This window comes from Neocloeon triangulifer, unplaced genomic scaffold, assembly GCF_031216515.1.
Source record: "Neocloeon triangulifer isolate White Clay Creek 2 clone unplaced genomic scaffold, ASM3121651v1 ptg000004l, whole genome shotgun sequence".
NCBI lineage: Eukaryota > Metazoa > Arthropoda > Insecta > Ephemeroptera > Baetidae > Neocloeon > Neocloeon triangulifer.
Genome location: NW_026775547.1, coordinates 761,360 through 776,835, shown reverse-complemented (window position 1 = coordinate 776,835; position 15,476 = coordinate 761,360). Strand labels below are relative to the sequence as shown.

General features: G+C 40.5%; 5 protein-coding genes across 6 annotated transcripts; 1 reads left to right on the top strand and 4 right to left on the bottom strand.

Moving 5' to 3' along the window:
* Positions 1–57: 57 nt before the first annotated feature.
* On the bottom strand, positions 58–1,925 carry LOC132193511 (dolichyl-diphosphooligosaccharide--protein glycosyltransferase 48 kDa subunit). Its single transcript, XM_059614229.1, has 7 exons — positions 1,744–1,925; positions 1,469–1,633; positions 1,275–1,411; positions 1,029–1,217; positions 836–970; positions 383–772; positions 58–324 (listed from the first exon to the last, which is right to left on the bottom strand). The coding sequence occupies exons 1-7, from the start codon at positions 1,898–1,900 to the stop codon at positions 169–171; spliced, it is 1,329 nt and encodes a 442-aa protein (XP_059470212.1). The 5' UTR covers positions 1,901–1,925; the 3' UTR covers positions 58–168.
* On the top strand, positions 1,647–4,048 carry LOC132193512 (tetratricopeptide repeat protein 17-like). The gene is made up of 6 exons (XM_059614230.1): positions 1,647–2,505; positions 2,570–2,855; positions 2,910–3,029; positions 3,090–3,230; positions 3,386–3,538; positions 3,597–4,048. The coding sequence occupies exons 1-6, from the start codon at positions 2,186–2,188 to the stop codon at positions 3,756–3,758; spliced, it is 1,182 nt and encodes a 393-aa protein (XP_059470213.1). The 5' UTR covers positions 1,647–2,185; the 3' UTR covers positions 3,759–4,048.
* Positions 4,049–5,433: 1,385 nt separating this feature from the next.
* LOC132193539 (mucin-2-like) lies at positions 5,434–8,272 on the bottom strand. The gene is made up of 16 exons (XM_059614270.1): positions 8,138–8,272; positions 8,027–8,084; positions 7,816–7,976; positions 7,662–7,725; positions 7,269–7,606; positions 7,126–7,212; positions 7,037–7,075; positions 6,930–6,978; positions 6,807–6,871; positions 6,649–6,751; positions 6,346–6,596; positions 6,228–6,272; positions 6,133–6,166; positions 5,988–6,058; positions 5,828–5,930; positions 5,434–5,771 (listed from the first exon to the last, which is right to left on the bottom strand). Exons 1-16 carry the CDS (start codon positions 8,198–8,200, stop codon positions 5,533–5,535), a joined length of 1,770 nt encoding a protein of 589 aa, XP_059470253.1. The 5' UTR covers positions 8,201–8,272; the 3' UTR covers positions 5,434–5,532.
* A 643-nt stretch (positions 8,273–8,915) lies between these two features.
* On the bottom strand, positions 8,916–10,552 carry LOC132193378 (NECAP-like protein CG9132). Its single transcript, XM_059614013.1, has 5 exons — positions 10,406–10,552; positions 9,960–10,165; positions 9,708–9,898; positions 9,432–9,649; positions 8,916–9,367 (listed from the first exon to the last, which is right to left on the bottom strand). The coding sequence occupies exons 1-5, from the start codon at positions 10,489–10,491 to the stop codon at positions 9,316–9,318; spliced, it is 753 nt and encodes a 250-aa protein (XP_059469996.1). The 5' UTR covers positions 10,492–10,552; the 3' UTR covers positions 8,916–9,315.
* A 360-nt stretch (positions 10,553–10,912) lies between these two features.
* LOC132193376 (transmembrane protein 201 homolog) lies at positions 10,913–15,096 on the bottom strand. 2 transcript variants are annotated; one of them, XM_059614011.1, is made up of 8 exons: positions 14,706–15,096; positions 14,528–14,645; positions 14,269–14,474; positions 14,074–14,215; positions 13,675–14,010; positions 13,460–13,611; positions 12,630–13,360; positions 10,913–11,102 (listed from the first exon to the last, which is right to left on the bottom strand). In XM_059614011.1, coding segments are annotated over exons 1-8 (1,857 nt in total). In that variant the 5' UTR covers positions 14,876–15,096; the 3' UTR covers positions 10,913–11,100. The 2 variants fall into 2 exon arrangements, with proteins under 2 accessions (XP_059469994.1, XP_059469993.1); XM_059614010.1 differs by lacking the exon at positions 10,913–11,102 and having other exon boundaries at positions 12,481–13,360; positions 14,706–15,095.
* Between the last annotated feature and the right edge of the window lie 380 nt (positions 15,097–15,476).

Here is a 15,476-nt window from a genome sequence, read left to right as displayed (position 1 = left end):
ATTAATTCATATTTAATTTTTTTAAACCTGAGGATTTTTAAATAAATATGGATTCAGTTTGGTAGAAGTTAAAAAATGATTTTATTTTACACACGAAATGCACATTTCCCTAGCACACAACACAATTTGCCTCAATATTCAAACATAACAAAGTTGAATTTATTACTTTCACTCCTTCTTCGGTTTTGTGTCGTCCTTGTAATGCAAGAACACGATGCTGAAAATAAAAACTCCGACCATCATGCTGAATGAGCTGAAGTAGTATGGGTAGGCGCTCGGAATGAATCTTTCGTACTGAGTGTGTTCCAATGGCCTGACAGAAACCTGTGAATTTAAAAGAAATTTTATAAAAATGTAAATTATTAATTTTTTTAACACAAACCTGTGTGGTGCTGAAGAGGTGTGTGTAGCCGATTCGATTGTAATCAACCTTGAGCTGGAACACTCCGTAGACATCTGGAATCTTGAAACGGCCCTCGTATTTGCCACCAGCCTTTTTCACCAGGGTCTGTCTGATGAAAGGGTCGATACGGACAAACTCAAGCTGGACGTCATCCGCATCAAAGGCCACCCAGTTTCCACCCTGCAGCTTCTCAATGGAAATTGTGTAGAGCATCTCCTCCATGATGGTGTAAGCCGCTGGTGGGTTCTTCTCTCCGACTTTGTGGTGCGTCACGCTCTTCACTCTAATCACGCCAGTTTCCTTGAACACCCACTTGCTGAGAGAGGTGGCCACTTCTTGATTTCCAGACCTTTTGTGCAACTGACCACCCTGTTTGGAAATTATAATTTTTTGTTAGATTATTATTAAGAAATAAAAAATGATTGAACTTACTCCTGCTTTCTGGACTGGAGCGTTGAATGCCTCATCAGAGAAGAAATAGATGGAGCCTGAGAAAACAACTCGAGCATTGTTCCTTGCTTGCAGGGCAGCAATCAGAAGAGTATTCTTTCCAACCGCATGGGGGTACTAAGATAAAATTTAATTTTTTATACTTCCTTCTTTTAATAAAAAAAAAACTGCTTACTTCCTTGATGGCTTGATCCGGGTTGTAAGAATAAGCAGAACTACTTCCAGTTAAAACTTGCAGGACAAGTGGATTTTCTTTGTCAGCAACCAAGCCGGTGCCCTCGAACAGCAACGGAGGGACATTCTTTGAACCCACGATAACAGGTGAGTTGATCAAACTAGTTGCTTCAGCCACGATCAAAGTGTGCTGAAAATAATATAGAAATAAAATAAAACTCAACAGCTTGTTTATTTTAATACATACTTTTCCTTTGTCATTGAAATCATAGTTAAGATGATCAATGACAGATGCTCCCTCCTCGTCAACTTCGAATCCGCACTCTGAGGCCAACTCCCTGAGAACGTCACTAGACGAGGAGCTTCCAGCCACCAAAAGGTTTCCTTTAAATTATTTTATATTAAGATTCATTTATGTAGGCTTTAAATTAAATGAATTACCTCCGTCATCAATGTACTCTGTCAAAGCTTCGACGCTCAAGTTGCCTCCGAATTCCTCGACGGACGGTGCGAAGATGATGATGTGCTCGTAAAGGTACTCGCCGTATTTTTTAATATTTATGCTAGCGTCATCTGCCAATTTGTAGACCAATTTATACCCTCGATCTGCGGAGAAAAAAAAATAAATACATAATCTGCATTTCGATCAATGATTAGCCGGCGACGTGTTCAAAAACACAGTCGACCGGCGTATTTTGAGCTCAATTTTGCCGCACCTGCGAGCGATTTGAAGAAAATGGAATGTGTCTCCTTGATGACCAGGTTGTCCAGCAGGACTAGGGTGTTGCCCCCGGCCGCAGCGGGCCGAAGCCCGGCCGAAAAGAGCAGAAAACTGCCCCAAAACAGAATTCCGCCTATCCTCAACGCCACCATTATCGCAGATGTGTGACGGTGTGGCAGTTTTCTCGTTCCGACGTTGCTCAACGCCCATTGGCCTGCGTGCAGCTGCATTCCGCTCGCTGATTGGCTGCTGGCGCTGACCGCCTGGAAGACTGGCGAACAGCAACAGCTCGCAGCCAGGTCGGAACGGCGGAACGAGAGAGAAAACCTCAGAAAACAACAGAGGCGAAAAGCAGCTGCTGCAGAACTGCGGATTTCGTTTGGCAAAGGATGTTGCACGCCTGAGGAACGCCGAGGGCTGGCGATCGTGCTACAGAAATGTTCAGCATCGTCAACAGCGAGATGCCGTGCGTCACTTTCCTTGCTCTCTACATTCTATCGTTTCACGTGCTGCACATAAACTCGAAGACCTCGACCTACTGGAAGCTGACCGAGGATGGCAAGATCGAGCCGAGTCCGGTGCAGCTGCCTGGTTTGGCGGCCGATTCGGCCTTTGAAGAAGACGAAGTCTTCAACATCATCACGTCTACGGTGCGCCTGGGCACCATGTGGTCCAAGCGAGATGAAGAGCACATATGTGTTGAATGCCCACAGCAGTCTTCACCTGCACCATCCGTGGACGAAACCAATCTTGTCAAGTAATATACAAATCTTGCTTTTTTGATATATAAAAATCAAATTTCTAAATTTTTTCCACAACAGGAACGAGTCAGAGAACAATTCAACAGAGTCCAAGTCCATCAAACTAAGACTAAATCAGTCGGAGAGCAAAAAACAGTCTGACAGTGATGAGCAACTGGACTGTGGGAAACCCGTCAACTATACATACTACGACCACTTGGTGGGAATTGCCAACAGGCACACTCATCCCAATGTACCTGAGCCGCAGACCTCATTAATATTTTACCAAAAGAGTGGCAAAGGGACAAAGCGGAACGACTTCGACATAGCCGCAGTCGAAAAGAGACTCCTGAAGGCCAAGAGAGAGGTAAATTTGGAACGTAATTCATTTTTATAAATTTTAATTTTATCTGATTTGCAGAAACCAAAGTCAGTCCAGTTGTACAATCAAATTGGCAACTTTTGGAGAGTCAAGGGCGACACACAAAAGTCCATCGAGTGCTTCAGAAGAGCACTGGCGGTGTCGCCGAACAATGCTGAGGTATGTAAAACACGGCCTGAAAATCAATTTCAGAAATTTATTTTGATTGAATTGTTAAAGGTGTTGCTGAACTTGGCCAGAGTTCTCTTTAACCTGCAGTACCTGGATGATGCCATATCTCTAACCCGGCGGTCCTTGGAGGTGCAACCGCCCGACAAAAGCCCGTGGCAGCAATATTTCACCTTGGGCGAAATTCTCAAGGTATACTTCGAATAATTTATTCAACTACCTTTAACTGAAAAACTTTCCAGATTTTTTCTTTAAAAATCGTTACAATTTTTATGTCTTACAAAATAATAATTAAAAATTCGAGAATTTGAAATTTGATTAATGTCATCTTCATTTATACTTTTTAGGCATACGGACACTACCAAGAGGCAGCTGTCCATCTGCGGAACGCACTTGAGCTCAAGCCCGAATTTGAGCCTGCCCTGGCCGCTTTAAGAGACATAGAGAACGTCCCAGCACACGCCATCCATGTGTACACAGTGCTGATCATTGTTTGCTTAGTGAGTTTAATTTTCTCCTATAATTGTGCAGGTTTTTTACACAAGTGGCTTTTTCCAGGTGCTGGGCGTTTTGTTGATCATCTTGTCCTCGATGGATGGCCAGTTGGAGGAGATCGGGGAGGTCAAAGGCCAGAGCAGGCACTTCAACAGAGCAATGGCGATGCGCAGCATCAAAATGGGCATTTCCTCCAAGTCACAACTGCGAGCGCGCCGCAACTAAGAGACAACCCACCTTGGTAAAGTAGAAAGTTTGAAATGCCGTTGCGTCGGCGGTGAATTTTTAAAAGTGTAATTCGTTGGTTGTTTATCGCTTTTTTTACTGGCTGTGGATTCATTTGTAGGTCTTTACCTTTTTTAATTTATTGATTTTCCTACGGAATAAGTCAGTCCGTGTTTTAAATTTAAGTTGAATATGTGAAAACAGTCGGATTTGTGTAAGAAGCATGCATGTCGCTGTCAAGCAATAAAGTGGAACAAATGCTCTGCTGCAAAAGAAAACTGTTTAATGAATGACCCTTCATAAATTCTGGTGCTAGTGGTGAAAAATCTTCGGCTAACAAGTATTGATGCATGCAATTTATTCGGCCTAACCTAGCATTATATGCAGATCACAATCACTAACAAATTTAAAGCATTATAATCGTTGATCTCTTTTGCGATTATTGTAGGTAGAAAAACCAAAGAGACAGAAGGTTTTGTTCAGTATCTTTTTTGCATTCACATAGTTATCTATTTGCCGTTTATAAAATTATTGATCATGAACTTGCAAATGTCATGATAACTCTGCTTTGGATAATTAATAATTATGCACAAATTAAGCTATGGCCGCTATGGCAAGTTTGTGTCACAACTCTAATTGTTGAACTGAACAGTGCCCTGATTTTATTAGGGCTGGTGTCTGAGGCATAATATCATATTTATTTTTCCAAAAACACAAGTTTGTCGTGCAAATGTACCACGTTCTCACGCAATCCACCTGCGTCAGAGGAGAACAACCAGGAAATGATTCTGCTCTGTTGTGCGCCATTTTTTTTAGTAATCGTAAACATTTACGGGAAAGGGGAACCCTTACTTGGTCAAGTTTGCATTAGCCTCGAAAAATTAAGCGGCCGATTTCATGCCAATGCTACAAAAAACGTCTTCATTTTCACAAGTGAAACGCGTAGTGCTCTAGTGCTTTATGATAAATTGTATGAATGAACATAATATTGGCACTGAGGTTTCAATTATTTAATTTCATTTTTACGATGTTACTAAAGCGGGGCTTTTCCGAACTCATTTTTAGTTTGCATCATTATTATACGTCGGTTTGATTTTTAATTTAATATTATCCCTTGCACATGGCCCTTCCTCAACGGAAAGTCCACCGATCGATCAAAATAATTTATTAATATTAACGGTGTATAATGCAAAGTACTGAAATGCATAACGCAGCCTGGTTTGTTTAAGCTCGTTGCATTTTTCATTCTATGTTAACTCGACAAAAATCAAGACCATGAACTAACATTAAGACTCCTGTAAAATTCTGCTCCAAATTTGGAATGAAGCCAAAGTCGTAGGCATTTAATCTTAAATTGATTGTTTTAAAAACCGGCATACTTTTATTTCAGAAAACGCTTATATAATAAATATTTATTAATTATATACTTATTTAGTTCCTTAAAATTTTTCACTTGAGAAAAAAATCAAATGAAAATACTTTCATGCTCGTGAATTAAAGTATTTTTGAAGTGGCCTAGTAATGAATTTAGAAGATAAATAACATTAAGTTATGATTAAGATGAAATTTGTGAAATCTGACAAGCATTTTATTATATTATTGTTGTGTTGTTTATTTCTCCTTATTGTTTATTTTTTACAAGAATTTTGATCTTTATTCCAATTCGTTCCTTTTAATTTTGTTTTGAAAATTGATCAAATTTGGAAATTTTACATCGCGAGACTTGCACATTTTTGCACGAAAAAATTTAATTGCATCTTATGACGTTGAATCATTATTTGCAAAGGAATGGATACTTATTGTTAAGATTTTGGTCATTTAACTTTGCTGAGCCTAAGGTAGTGTTTAATACAACAACAACATGATTTTCGACCCCTTTATAATTGTCCGGCTGACTGGTACCCCAGACTACCATTCCCTTCTCTACAAAGGTGTTTGTTGAGCAAAAGTACCACGTTCCAACGCAATCGACCTGCGTCAAAGATATCCAATGATACTTCATGTTGCTTCTTCCTGCGTTCAAAATATATATTATTTTTAAGCTTGTTTTTTTACTACGAATGCAAAACCTTTCACCAAAGCACCAAGCGCATTATTTTCCGCCACACTCTCTATTGAGGCCAATTTCATACCAATCTTGCAACAAAAATCCCATGCTTCCTGCCATGTTGCCTTTTTTAATTAAAAATATATATTTTAAAATCAATTTTTATTGTAACTTTTTCCTACGGTTGAGGAAGAAAATAGGTATGTAGTATTCTTGTAAGAACTGGTTAACAATAATCCATAATGAGACGAATCTATTTTTTTTTTTTTTTTTTTTTAATGTAGAAAGAATTTAAAAGTATTCAAAGTTTAGGTAAAAAAAACAAACTTATAAGCTGCCCTTTTGCGTCAAAAAGTGATGCCTTTTCAAATATTAAAAAGGGCTTTATTTATCTGGAAAAAAGACTTTTGACAACAACTCACGTTCTTTTGACAAGTTTTCGGACATGTTGGCTTTGTGCACTTTGGCTGGCAAGAGAAAAAGTAATGATTTTTAGAATCAAGGGTGCGAAAATAAATTTTAAAGGCGAGATAAAATTACTTCACACATGATGTTCAGCTTTTTGTTGCAAAAAGCATTCGACAATCCGCTTGGGGCGCCAGCCATAATTGCCATTGACAGACAAAAATCCTTGTCAGGATCCTCGCCAAGGAGTGACACCCACGAAAGAATGTCTGATACGTCCGGGCCAATGATCTTGTCCACGTCGCACATGGCATATGTTTTGGGGCAAGTCGCATTCTTCTTGTGCCCACTCGTCCAATATGTTTGGTTTGCAGTTTTGCTGTCGGCTGCGAAATTTATATTATTTTCAAAATATTTAATAATCTCGTATTATATTACAACTCGCAGCTTCTGTGGCGCATTTTTGTTTGTCCGGGCTGCCTATCCCCATCGAAACCATTCCAAACTTCTGGCACTCTGCGTAAGAGTCACTCCACGACACCTAATTTTCTTTAATTTATTCCTTGCGTGAGGAATTAAGTACTAATTATTGTAACTGGATTGGACCCGAAGAAAAATGTTTTGTTGCAAGCTCTAGAAAAGGTGCCATCAGACGGTTTTGCTGAAATAATAATAAAGATGCACTTTCAGGCAAATTTCAATTTGAATTAATTTTTTACGTGGAACAACTGCTCGTTTTCGTCTTCTTCTTCTTGCGAAAACGGAAGGCTAATTTATAATTTCAAAAAGCACATTTATAAATTTTTAATTAAATCCATTTTCTTACATCGCAGGATGGTTTTTTACACGGGATTGTTGTCGTGGTCTGTAAATGAGAAAATTACTTAATGACTTTATTTTTAGATGTAAACCTGCAGGTTTTTTGGTGGTGCTAGGAGTAAGAGTACTAGTGGTGCTTGCAGATGCACTTCCAGTATTAATGGGGCTTGTAGATGTCGTTATCTGTTATTTTGATGGTCTTCATTTTTGCCAATAAAATATTCTTTTTTCTAACTTACGGAAGTGCTGGTCAGCGGTGAAGGTGAATTATCTAGAGGAGCACCAGGAGCGTTACTTTGTGATTGAGTAGTGTCGGTAGTAACGGCAGATGTCTGAACACCCATGTCCGGGCCCAGTGAAGTTCCTTGGTTCGTTGAAGTTGTCTCTACTTTTTCAGTGATGGCAGCCGTTGTAATTATTTCAGTCTGAACTGATGAAGTAACAACTAGTGGCTTTGTTTCTTCTGCTGGCAAAGAGGTTGTTGAAGTTTCTTCGGTGGAGTCGGTGGACGTGTTTTCTTGCTGCGCGTCCGAGGAAACTTCATTAGATCCTGTGCTGCTACTATATTCTGAAATTGCTAAAAAATTTATATTATATTAATTTTTACCATTATTTTATATATTTTAATTCACTTTCTTGCGTTGCTTCTTCAGTAGAAACTGCTGATATTGAAACATCACTTTCAGAATCTGTAATCTGATTTTGAATTTTGATTAAATTTAATTTTCCATACCAAACATTTAAAAAAAAAATAATCAAGATTTATTTACTAGCAAATTTTTGTACCGTATATTCGTCATTTGGTGGTGGTGTTGAGATGGTTTTAATTGTGATCGACGAATTTGTAACTCCTTTGGTCCTTTGTATCGTGCATTTCCTGTGGCCACAACAAGTAACAATTTGAGCACGAATTCTTCGTTGAACCGTGAAAATGGCTCTAACACTATCTGCACGGTTAAATTTAGAGTGTTATATAAATTTAAAAAAAAATCATCACCTCCCCCAATAAGCTGGTTTGAGGGGATATTTACTCTGTATTGCCGTTGACCGTGGATCTGTGTAGGAGATAAAAAATTAAATAATACTTGCACTCAAATTTTATCTATACCGAAATTAGAATTGTGGCAATTTTCAAAATCAAACAAAAGTAAAGCGCGCCTTGCTTCATCATAAAGAATTTCTTTGAGAGCACATTCTCAATCCGCTTAAAGGTTTATGATTCAATAATATAAAATGAAAGAGCAGACTAGCTGCGCGAACGATACAAAAATGGAATTGGGTTTTATAGCGGAAGCTCGGCATTTCCAAGCTAGGTTTATTAACAGCATTGTTGAATTCTAGCATTTCGGCTCTGCTGTCCAAATTTCCCGATCAGAAACAGAAAGCCCAGCAATCAATCAAGATGACGATCTCTTACCTGTGGAAAATGACGTTATGCAACCTGTTATACGCTCGTGTTGAGCAAGTTGTATATCCATGTCCTATCACGGTGGAAATTTAAAAGTCGCTATCAGATGAACTCCATTATTGATAAAACCAGCAGAGCTATAAAATGAGTTTGATAATTGTGACGCTTGGGAAAGCTCATTTCTCCTTACTACATTGTTTTTGTATGATACTGTGGAATTCGATGGGTAAAATTTAAACTAGTTTTTGAATCTTTTTCTTTCTATGCAGCAATTTTGTAATTGCCAGTTTTATTTGATCATATATATAATTCATCATTTTATTCATTCTAATTGCAATATAACGAGATTTTTTACTTACTATTACAACAATTTAGTACAGAACAGAGTTCTCTTCACTTCATAATCATTTATTTAAATCTTTGGAGTTTCTCGTTTCCTTGTTACAATCGATCTATACAAAGGAATGTCACAAATAAATCGAGAACATTCAAAAAATATATTTAAAAAAATAATCCACTTGATAACACACATTCAGAACCAAAATATATATAATTATTCTGCTAGCGATTGAGACTTAATTAAATCAATTTAAGTGTAAAGTGTTAGCAACAAAGGAACGGCAGAGCCACACAGCTTTCGCTATGCAAAAAAAATACATTTTGAAAAAAAAACGCTGATAAGAAAAACTTCCGAGACAAACAGAACGTCATCCTTCCTAGTCTTGAGAGAGGCTAGACTTTCAACAAGCTAAGCTTCTCGAAATGCTGAGTGATTCAGGTGATCGTTTGAGTTTACATAGTATGGAGACATTTTTGCTCAATTCCGAGGAATCAGGGGCCAACACTAGCGCTGTCCTCAGTCTTGCTTAATCGATCGTTCAGAACTGCACCCAACTTGACTGATTGGAGCTTGGCGAGGCCGCATTTCCACTGAAATTTTAACAAAGTATTTTTAATAACAATCACATTATGAAAACAATAAAAAACAATCAACCTTTGCTCATTAGCACTGGCGAATTCACCCCAATTCTCTCCTTGAGCTGCCGAGTCCGAGCTGCTAGGAGCCTTCTGGTGGCTCGGTGAGGAGGTTGGGGTCAGTTTGGGTGGGGGCGGCACCTTGACTCCTCCAGGTGGAGGTGGCAAAATTCCCAATCCGCCTGCACCACCTGCTTTGGGCTTCGGACGACCAGTCGCTTCGCTGCCATCTTTTTTCTAAAATGGGAAAAAAGTTGCAATCTTTATTAATTCCAAGCTACAAATTACTCCGAACCGTAATTTTCATGTTGATCTTGATAGTCTCCCCCTCCTTGAAACTCAGGTCAAGCTGCTGCTTTGGTGTGTCCTTTTCCTTCTCGATTTGCTGGTCGCTTTGGAGTCGCTTGAAGTGATCCTGAAGCGCCACATTAAGGTCAAAGCTGTCTGATCGGTCGGTGAAGCCAATGCCAATGAATGCAGAGCGGCCTTCAATGAAAATTGAATTTATTGAAAACGTGTGACGAGCGTTTTTATGTCTTATTATTACCATTATCGTCCTGGATTCTCAGAACAAAATATCTAGAAGAGTCGGCGACGGCCTCGATGGCCATGCCAGGGTACTGCTCAATAGGGCATTTGGCAAACAACTCTCCAGTATTTTTGTCTTCCAGTTTGATGGTGCAGTCGTTGCCTTTGCTCACCAGTTTCATGCGACCTGTCCATTCGGGTTCGGCCAGATTCCAATCGGCGGCCCTACATTATAAACGAATTAAATATATTTGTAGCAAAAACCTGGTGACTTTTAAAAAATAAGCACCATTTTATTAATCTAGTCTAACATGCCACTGCTATAAAGACACAAACAGCGCCTGTCAAAAATTGGTGCATCAACAAAAGCTTTAATGGAGCCATAAATCGATTTTACTATCGAGTTCCAGTTCTTTGATAGTGTTTTTTTGAATTATTTTGCCAAAAACTATCAATATAAATTACCTGTAGCCTCTGTTCGTGGCTCTGGGAGGAATCTTGAAAACAAAAACCTCGGATTTCACGAGCAAAACACTTTCGTACGTCTCCATTTTTAATCGTTCTCCAAAAAATTTAGCCTGCAGAGCTACCAACTAAACAAAATTTACGTTAGATGTGATTTACGCCCATGATTTTACTGCATTAAATTTTTTACTTTCAAGAGATTTTTTGCAAATTTGAAGTTGAAAATAAACGAAGTATTATATTGGTTAAATTAATTAACAACGAAATTGTCACTTTAGACTTTTATATTTGCTTTTTCGTTTAGTTTTAAATAAATAGTAAGGCGTATTTAAATTATCAATTATTGAATGGGCGTAATTCTTTATCAGAGTGACATTGCTCAATATTAGCAAGTTCTTTGTAGTTATCAAATTTCTACATCCGTTATTACGCATTCATCGAAACATGCCAGTTCCAGGACACTATGCATAATATTTAAATTTCATTAAAAGGAATGGCAATAATTCATAAATTAATTCCTTTTTTATCATCCGCCTTTACACTTTCTGCTTTATTTGTAAGAAAATCTTCTTTGCTATCCATATGTTCAAATCGGCGTATTCACAGCAAACAAAAACAATCAATTAACCCAGCATTAATCTGGTATAATTTCACAATTTCGTCTTGTTAGAGACAATTTAGTCAGTCAAATAAAGTCGGTAATCTTACAAGAGGCGCGACCTATACACCACTCTCTCAGAATTAGGTTGGTATCCCGTTTTATGTCGCGCCTGCTGTAGTGGTTTTATGTCGCGCCTGCTGTAGTGGTTGATAAAGAAAACCGGTAATTATAGCTCACAATCACCGGGACTGCAGGAAAGAATAAGGGCCTTTGGGATGGGTTCAGAAGGGGAAGACAATCTTAACTGATTGCAAAAGACGTGACCTACCACCAATGTACGGGGAAGGGGGTTGTTTTTATATGTCGCGCCTCTTGTAATGGTTCACTACAACAGGCGCGACATATGCAAGTATTCTCATGGTAGGTCGCGCCTCTTGTAATCGACCACTACAACAGGCGCGACATATACAATTAATAATGCTAAAAAAAAACGAAAGCAGCGAGATTGTGTGCACACCACGAACCAGACCACCCCACAAACCGGCAACTCGGAGGTGGGCAACCCCCCAAGATTAATTTTTGCAGAAACCGCGAGCGAGGGGTGGAGGCGCAGCGAGGTCGAGGACGTGGGGAAGGCCGTGCGGAGGGCGAGGACAAAAGGGCGGCTGTGTTCGTGGGGGGGCTCCGCTGGAGCCCCCCCACGATCCCCGCCCTTTTGTCCCGCCTGGAGCCGGCCTTCACCACGTTCTCGGGCGAGCGCGCCTCCAGCCCGAAGCTCGCAAACCCACAACGGAGTTGCCCACAAAGGGAGTTGTGGGCACCCACACCGTTTGCTTTCAAAATAACACCCTTTGCAAACAACTCCCTTTGTGGGCAACTCCGTTGTGGGTTTGCGAGCTTCGGGCTGGAGGCGCGCTCGCCCGAGAACGTGGTGAAGGCCGGCTCCAGGCGGGACAAAAGGGCGGGGATCGTGGGGGGGCTCCAGCGGAGCCCCCCCACGAACACAGCCGCCCTTTTGTCCTCGCCCTCCGCACGGCCTTCCCCACGTCCTCGACCTCGCTGCGCCTCCACCCCTCGCTCGCGGCTTCTGCAAAAATTAATCTTGGGGGGTTGCCCACCTCCGAGTTGCCGGTTTGTGGGGTGGTCTGGTTCGTGGTGTGCACACAATCTCGCTGCTTTCGTTTTTTTTAGCATTATTAATTGTATATGTCGCGCCTGTTGTAGTGGTCGATTACAAGAGGCGCGACCTACCATGAGAATACTTGCATATGTCGCGCCTGTTGTAGTGAACCATTACAAGAGGCGCGACATATAAAAACAACCCCCTTCCCCGTACATTGGTGGTAGGTCACGTCTTTTGCAATCAGTTAAGATTGTCTTCCCCTTCTGAACCCATCCCAAAGGCCCTTATTCTTTCCTGCAGTCCCGGTGATTGTGAGCTATAATTACCGGTTTTCTTTATCAACCACTACAGCAGGCGCGACATAAAACCACTACAGTAGGCGCGACATAAAACCACTTCAGTAGGCGCGACATAAAACCACTACAGCAGGCGCGACATACCAACCTAATTTTTAAATACTGGTGTATAGGTCGCGCCTCTTGTAAGATTACCATAAAGTCAATGCGCTGGTGTGCTGAGCGCGTTTGCCACGGCCAAAGCAATGACCACGGCGTTGAACACAATACTGCAGAGGAACACACTTGCCAGGCCAAAGTTCTCCCTCATCAAAGAGAAAATGGACTTGTCGGCAGCCACTGCAGACGCTACAGTCTCGTTTGTTGAAGAGTCCATCGAGCTGCTGAGCGTGCTGTTGAGGGACGCTGGAGAGTGGACGGGTTGTGGCGGAGTTGTTGGCAAATAGAACTGGGGCACACAAGGCACATAGTACGGTTGAGGGTTGAAGGGCTTGAAGGAGGCGCTCGGGTAGATGGGTTCGGAGAGGACGGAAAAGCGGTCAGCGTCGCCACACACGGAGCCATTGCGAGAGTTGGGCAGGCTCGAGTAATTGGTGCCATTCTGAGAGGCAAAGCCCGAACTTTGACTGGAGGAGCGGGAAAGGGGAATTGGTACGGAACCCCAGTAACTGTTGTTCCAAGGGTTGAACTTAGGTGGGTGCACAATAGGCTTGCGTCTGCGGATTTCACTACCCTCCATTGGATTGAAGAGACTTGTTGTTGGGTTGCATTGGTAGACTCTGGGTTCAAAGATGGAAGGCGATGGCGACTTTGGAGGAGAAGGACCCAACGACAACTGGTTCAAGCTTGATTGCACGGGTTTCACTGGAGACTCGGGTATATCTTTTCCTTTTTTCTCCATTGAGCTCAATTTCAAATCAGCTCCAGAGACACTCCTTAAAATAAGAACAATATTTAGAGAGAATTGTAAAATGGGCATAAAATAAATAATTTATTTGACACAAATGACACAATAAATTGTGTTTCTTACTTACTCAGCATTTTTCACAGGTTCATTTTTACATTCATGACGCATTACAGGTTCTGGGTCCGTTTTCACTTTGGCAGGGCTAACTTTCCAATGCCTCGTCAAATGCAGTACATGAGAAAGAATTGTCACCAAACTTGCAGTAGCAGAGAAAAATATCTATATAATCCAAATCCACCATAATTTAGTTTCTCAAAATATATAAATTTAATAATTACTCACATAAGAAATAGTAGTGTAGCTTTCAAACTCTTTTAGGAAGTTCCTGCTTAAAGCCAAGTTGATCAGGGCAGACAAGAACCACAGCATTGCTGACATGAGTTCATTCGTAGGAAGCCAATTAGTTTCAGAGAGAACCGCAGTCAACAAAATTAGTGCAAAATTGAGAACATTCTGAGGCAGGGTCAACGTCATGCCAGATTTCACTAAAGATGGCACGGCCCATTTTATGTTTTTGTCCACTTCAGCGACAGCAAGACCAAATGAGCTAACAAGGAGTGCAATTGCAGCCACCGTTGATAAAAGGCGCAAGCAAACACACGCCTTCGGAAGGAAATTCTACAAATATAAATAAAAAAATACAATAAATACGGTTTAAGTCTGATAAGGTAAGATTCCAACCGTTTTCCAGACGACTTGTTCAGCAATCTCAGCAGGCTTTGCAGGATATAAACTTTTAATCCACTGCTTGACTGAATTCAACTTATAGTTCAGTTTTACATCACATTCTGGACACAGACGATAAGCTCTTTCTAGCCTTTGCCTGAAAACAAAAATTGTTGCACAAAAGGGAATATTGAAAGGTATCAAAAGAACCTGTAGAGTTCAATTTCTTCGTCAAAGTTAGCTTTGATGATGGGGACAAACGATGCAAGCTGCTGCACCTTCAGCTCTTGGTTTATGTTGCACTTTCTACATAATCCATTGTGACTTGGGTTGTACGTCTCCCATTTGACAGACTGGACAGTCCGATTTAAATGCTCAAAGCTCTGCTCTGGCATTGGCTTGTTGTAATCTCCAGACTATTAAAATAAATTTCTTAGATGGGTCCAATTTAAAACGATGATTAATGTACCTGTGTAAACCCGTTGTATTGATCACACTTTGGGCACGTCCACGAGTTTCGGTTGTTGAAGTGCGTTTTGCTGTCCAAGTTGCAGAACCAGCAGTTGACCTTAATAGGAAATCTCGGTCTGAAATAAAATCGACCAATTTTAACAATTGCAGAGGAAAATGGTGATTCGTTATCTAACCTTATTTTGGTGTAAAGTCGAAAGCCGGTGGATATTACGAGACTGACGCCGGCCAGGACCAGACACACGACGGCTTTGAAGTCGACGTCCTCGCTGAGGAACCTGACCAGCGCCTCCAGCATGCTTGCCGACGTCGCTGAGAAATCGCAGCAGTCAAGCGGAACTTGCATCGCGTATCTTTCCGTCGGTCATTTCAATTAGAAGGAAGAAATGCAAAAATTCACACAATTTGAGTCAACATGTTGTCTAAACAGCGGCGAGTTGACCGTGTCAACAAGAACAAGGTGGCACACCTAGCGGCGAGAGCGATAAAGTCCTGGCTTAGCACGACGCCGGGTTAAGCTTTCTGATTGGCGGCTAGCAGTCACGTGAGTCACGTGGTCGGCTCGCAACTCGCAACGCAGACGGCTTCTTCACCGCTTGAATTTAGCTGCTTATTGCTTCATGCCTTATTATTAATAATTATACTGTTTTATTTTTAATTTTTATTTATTTATTCATTATCTCCGTATTATTAATAATCTTTAATAACTTATGAAGATTAATATTAATAATGGAGCTAATAAATAATAACAAAATTAATTTAAATTAAAAAACGCTATTCAGATTTATTTTTAAATTTATAAAATTATAAAAATTAAAGAAGTAGAAGTTCACGATCGAAATTAAAATTCATGGTGATTTGAATTTTAATTCGGCTTTACCTCAGTGGGTTTTTGTGAGCTTTTATATTGTTTAAGAAAAAAACAATATCCTGCTCCATATGTTTCG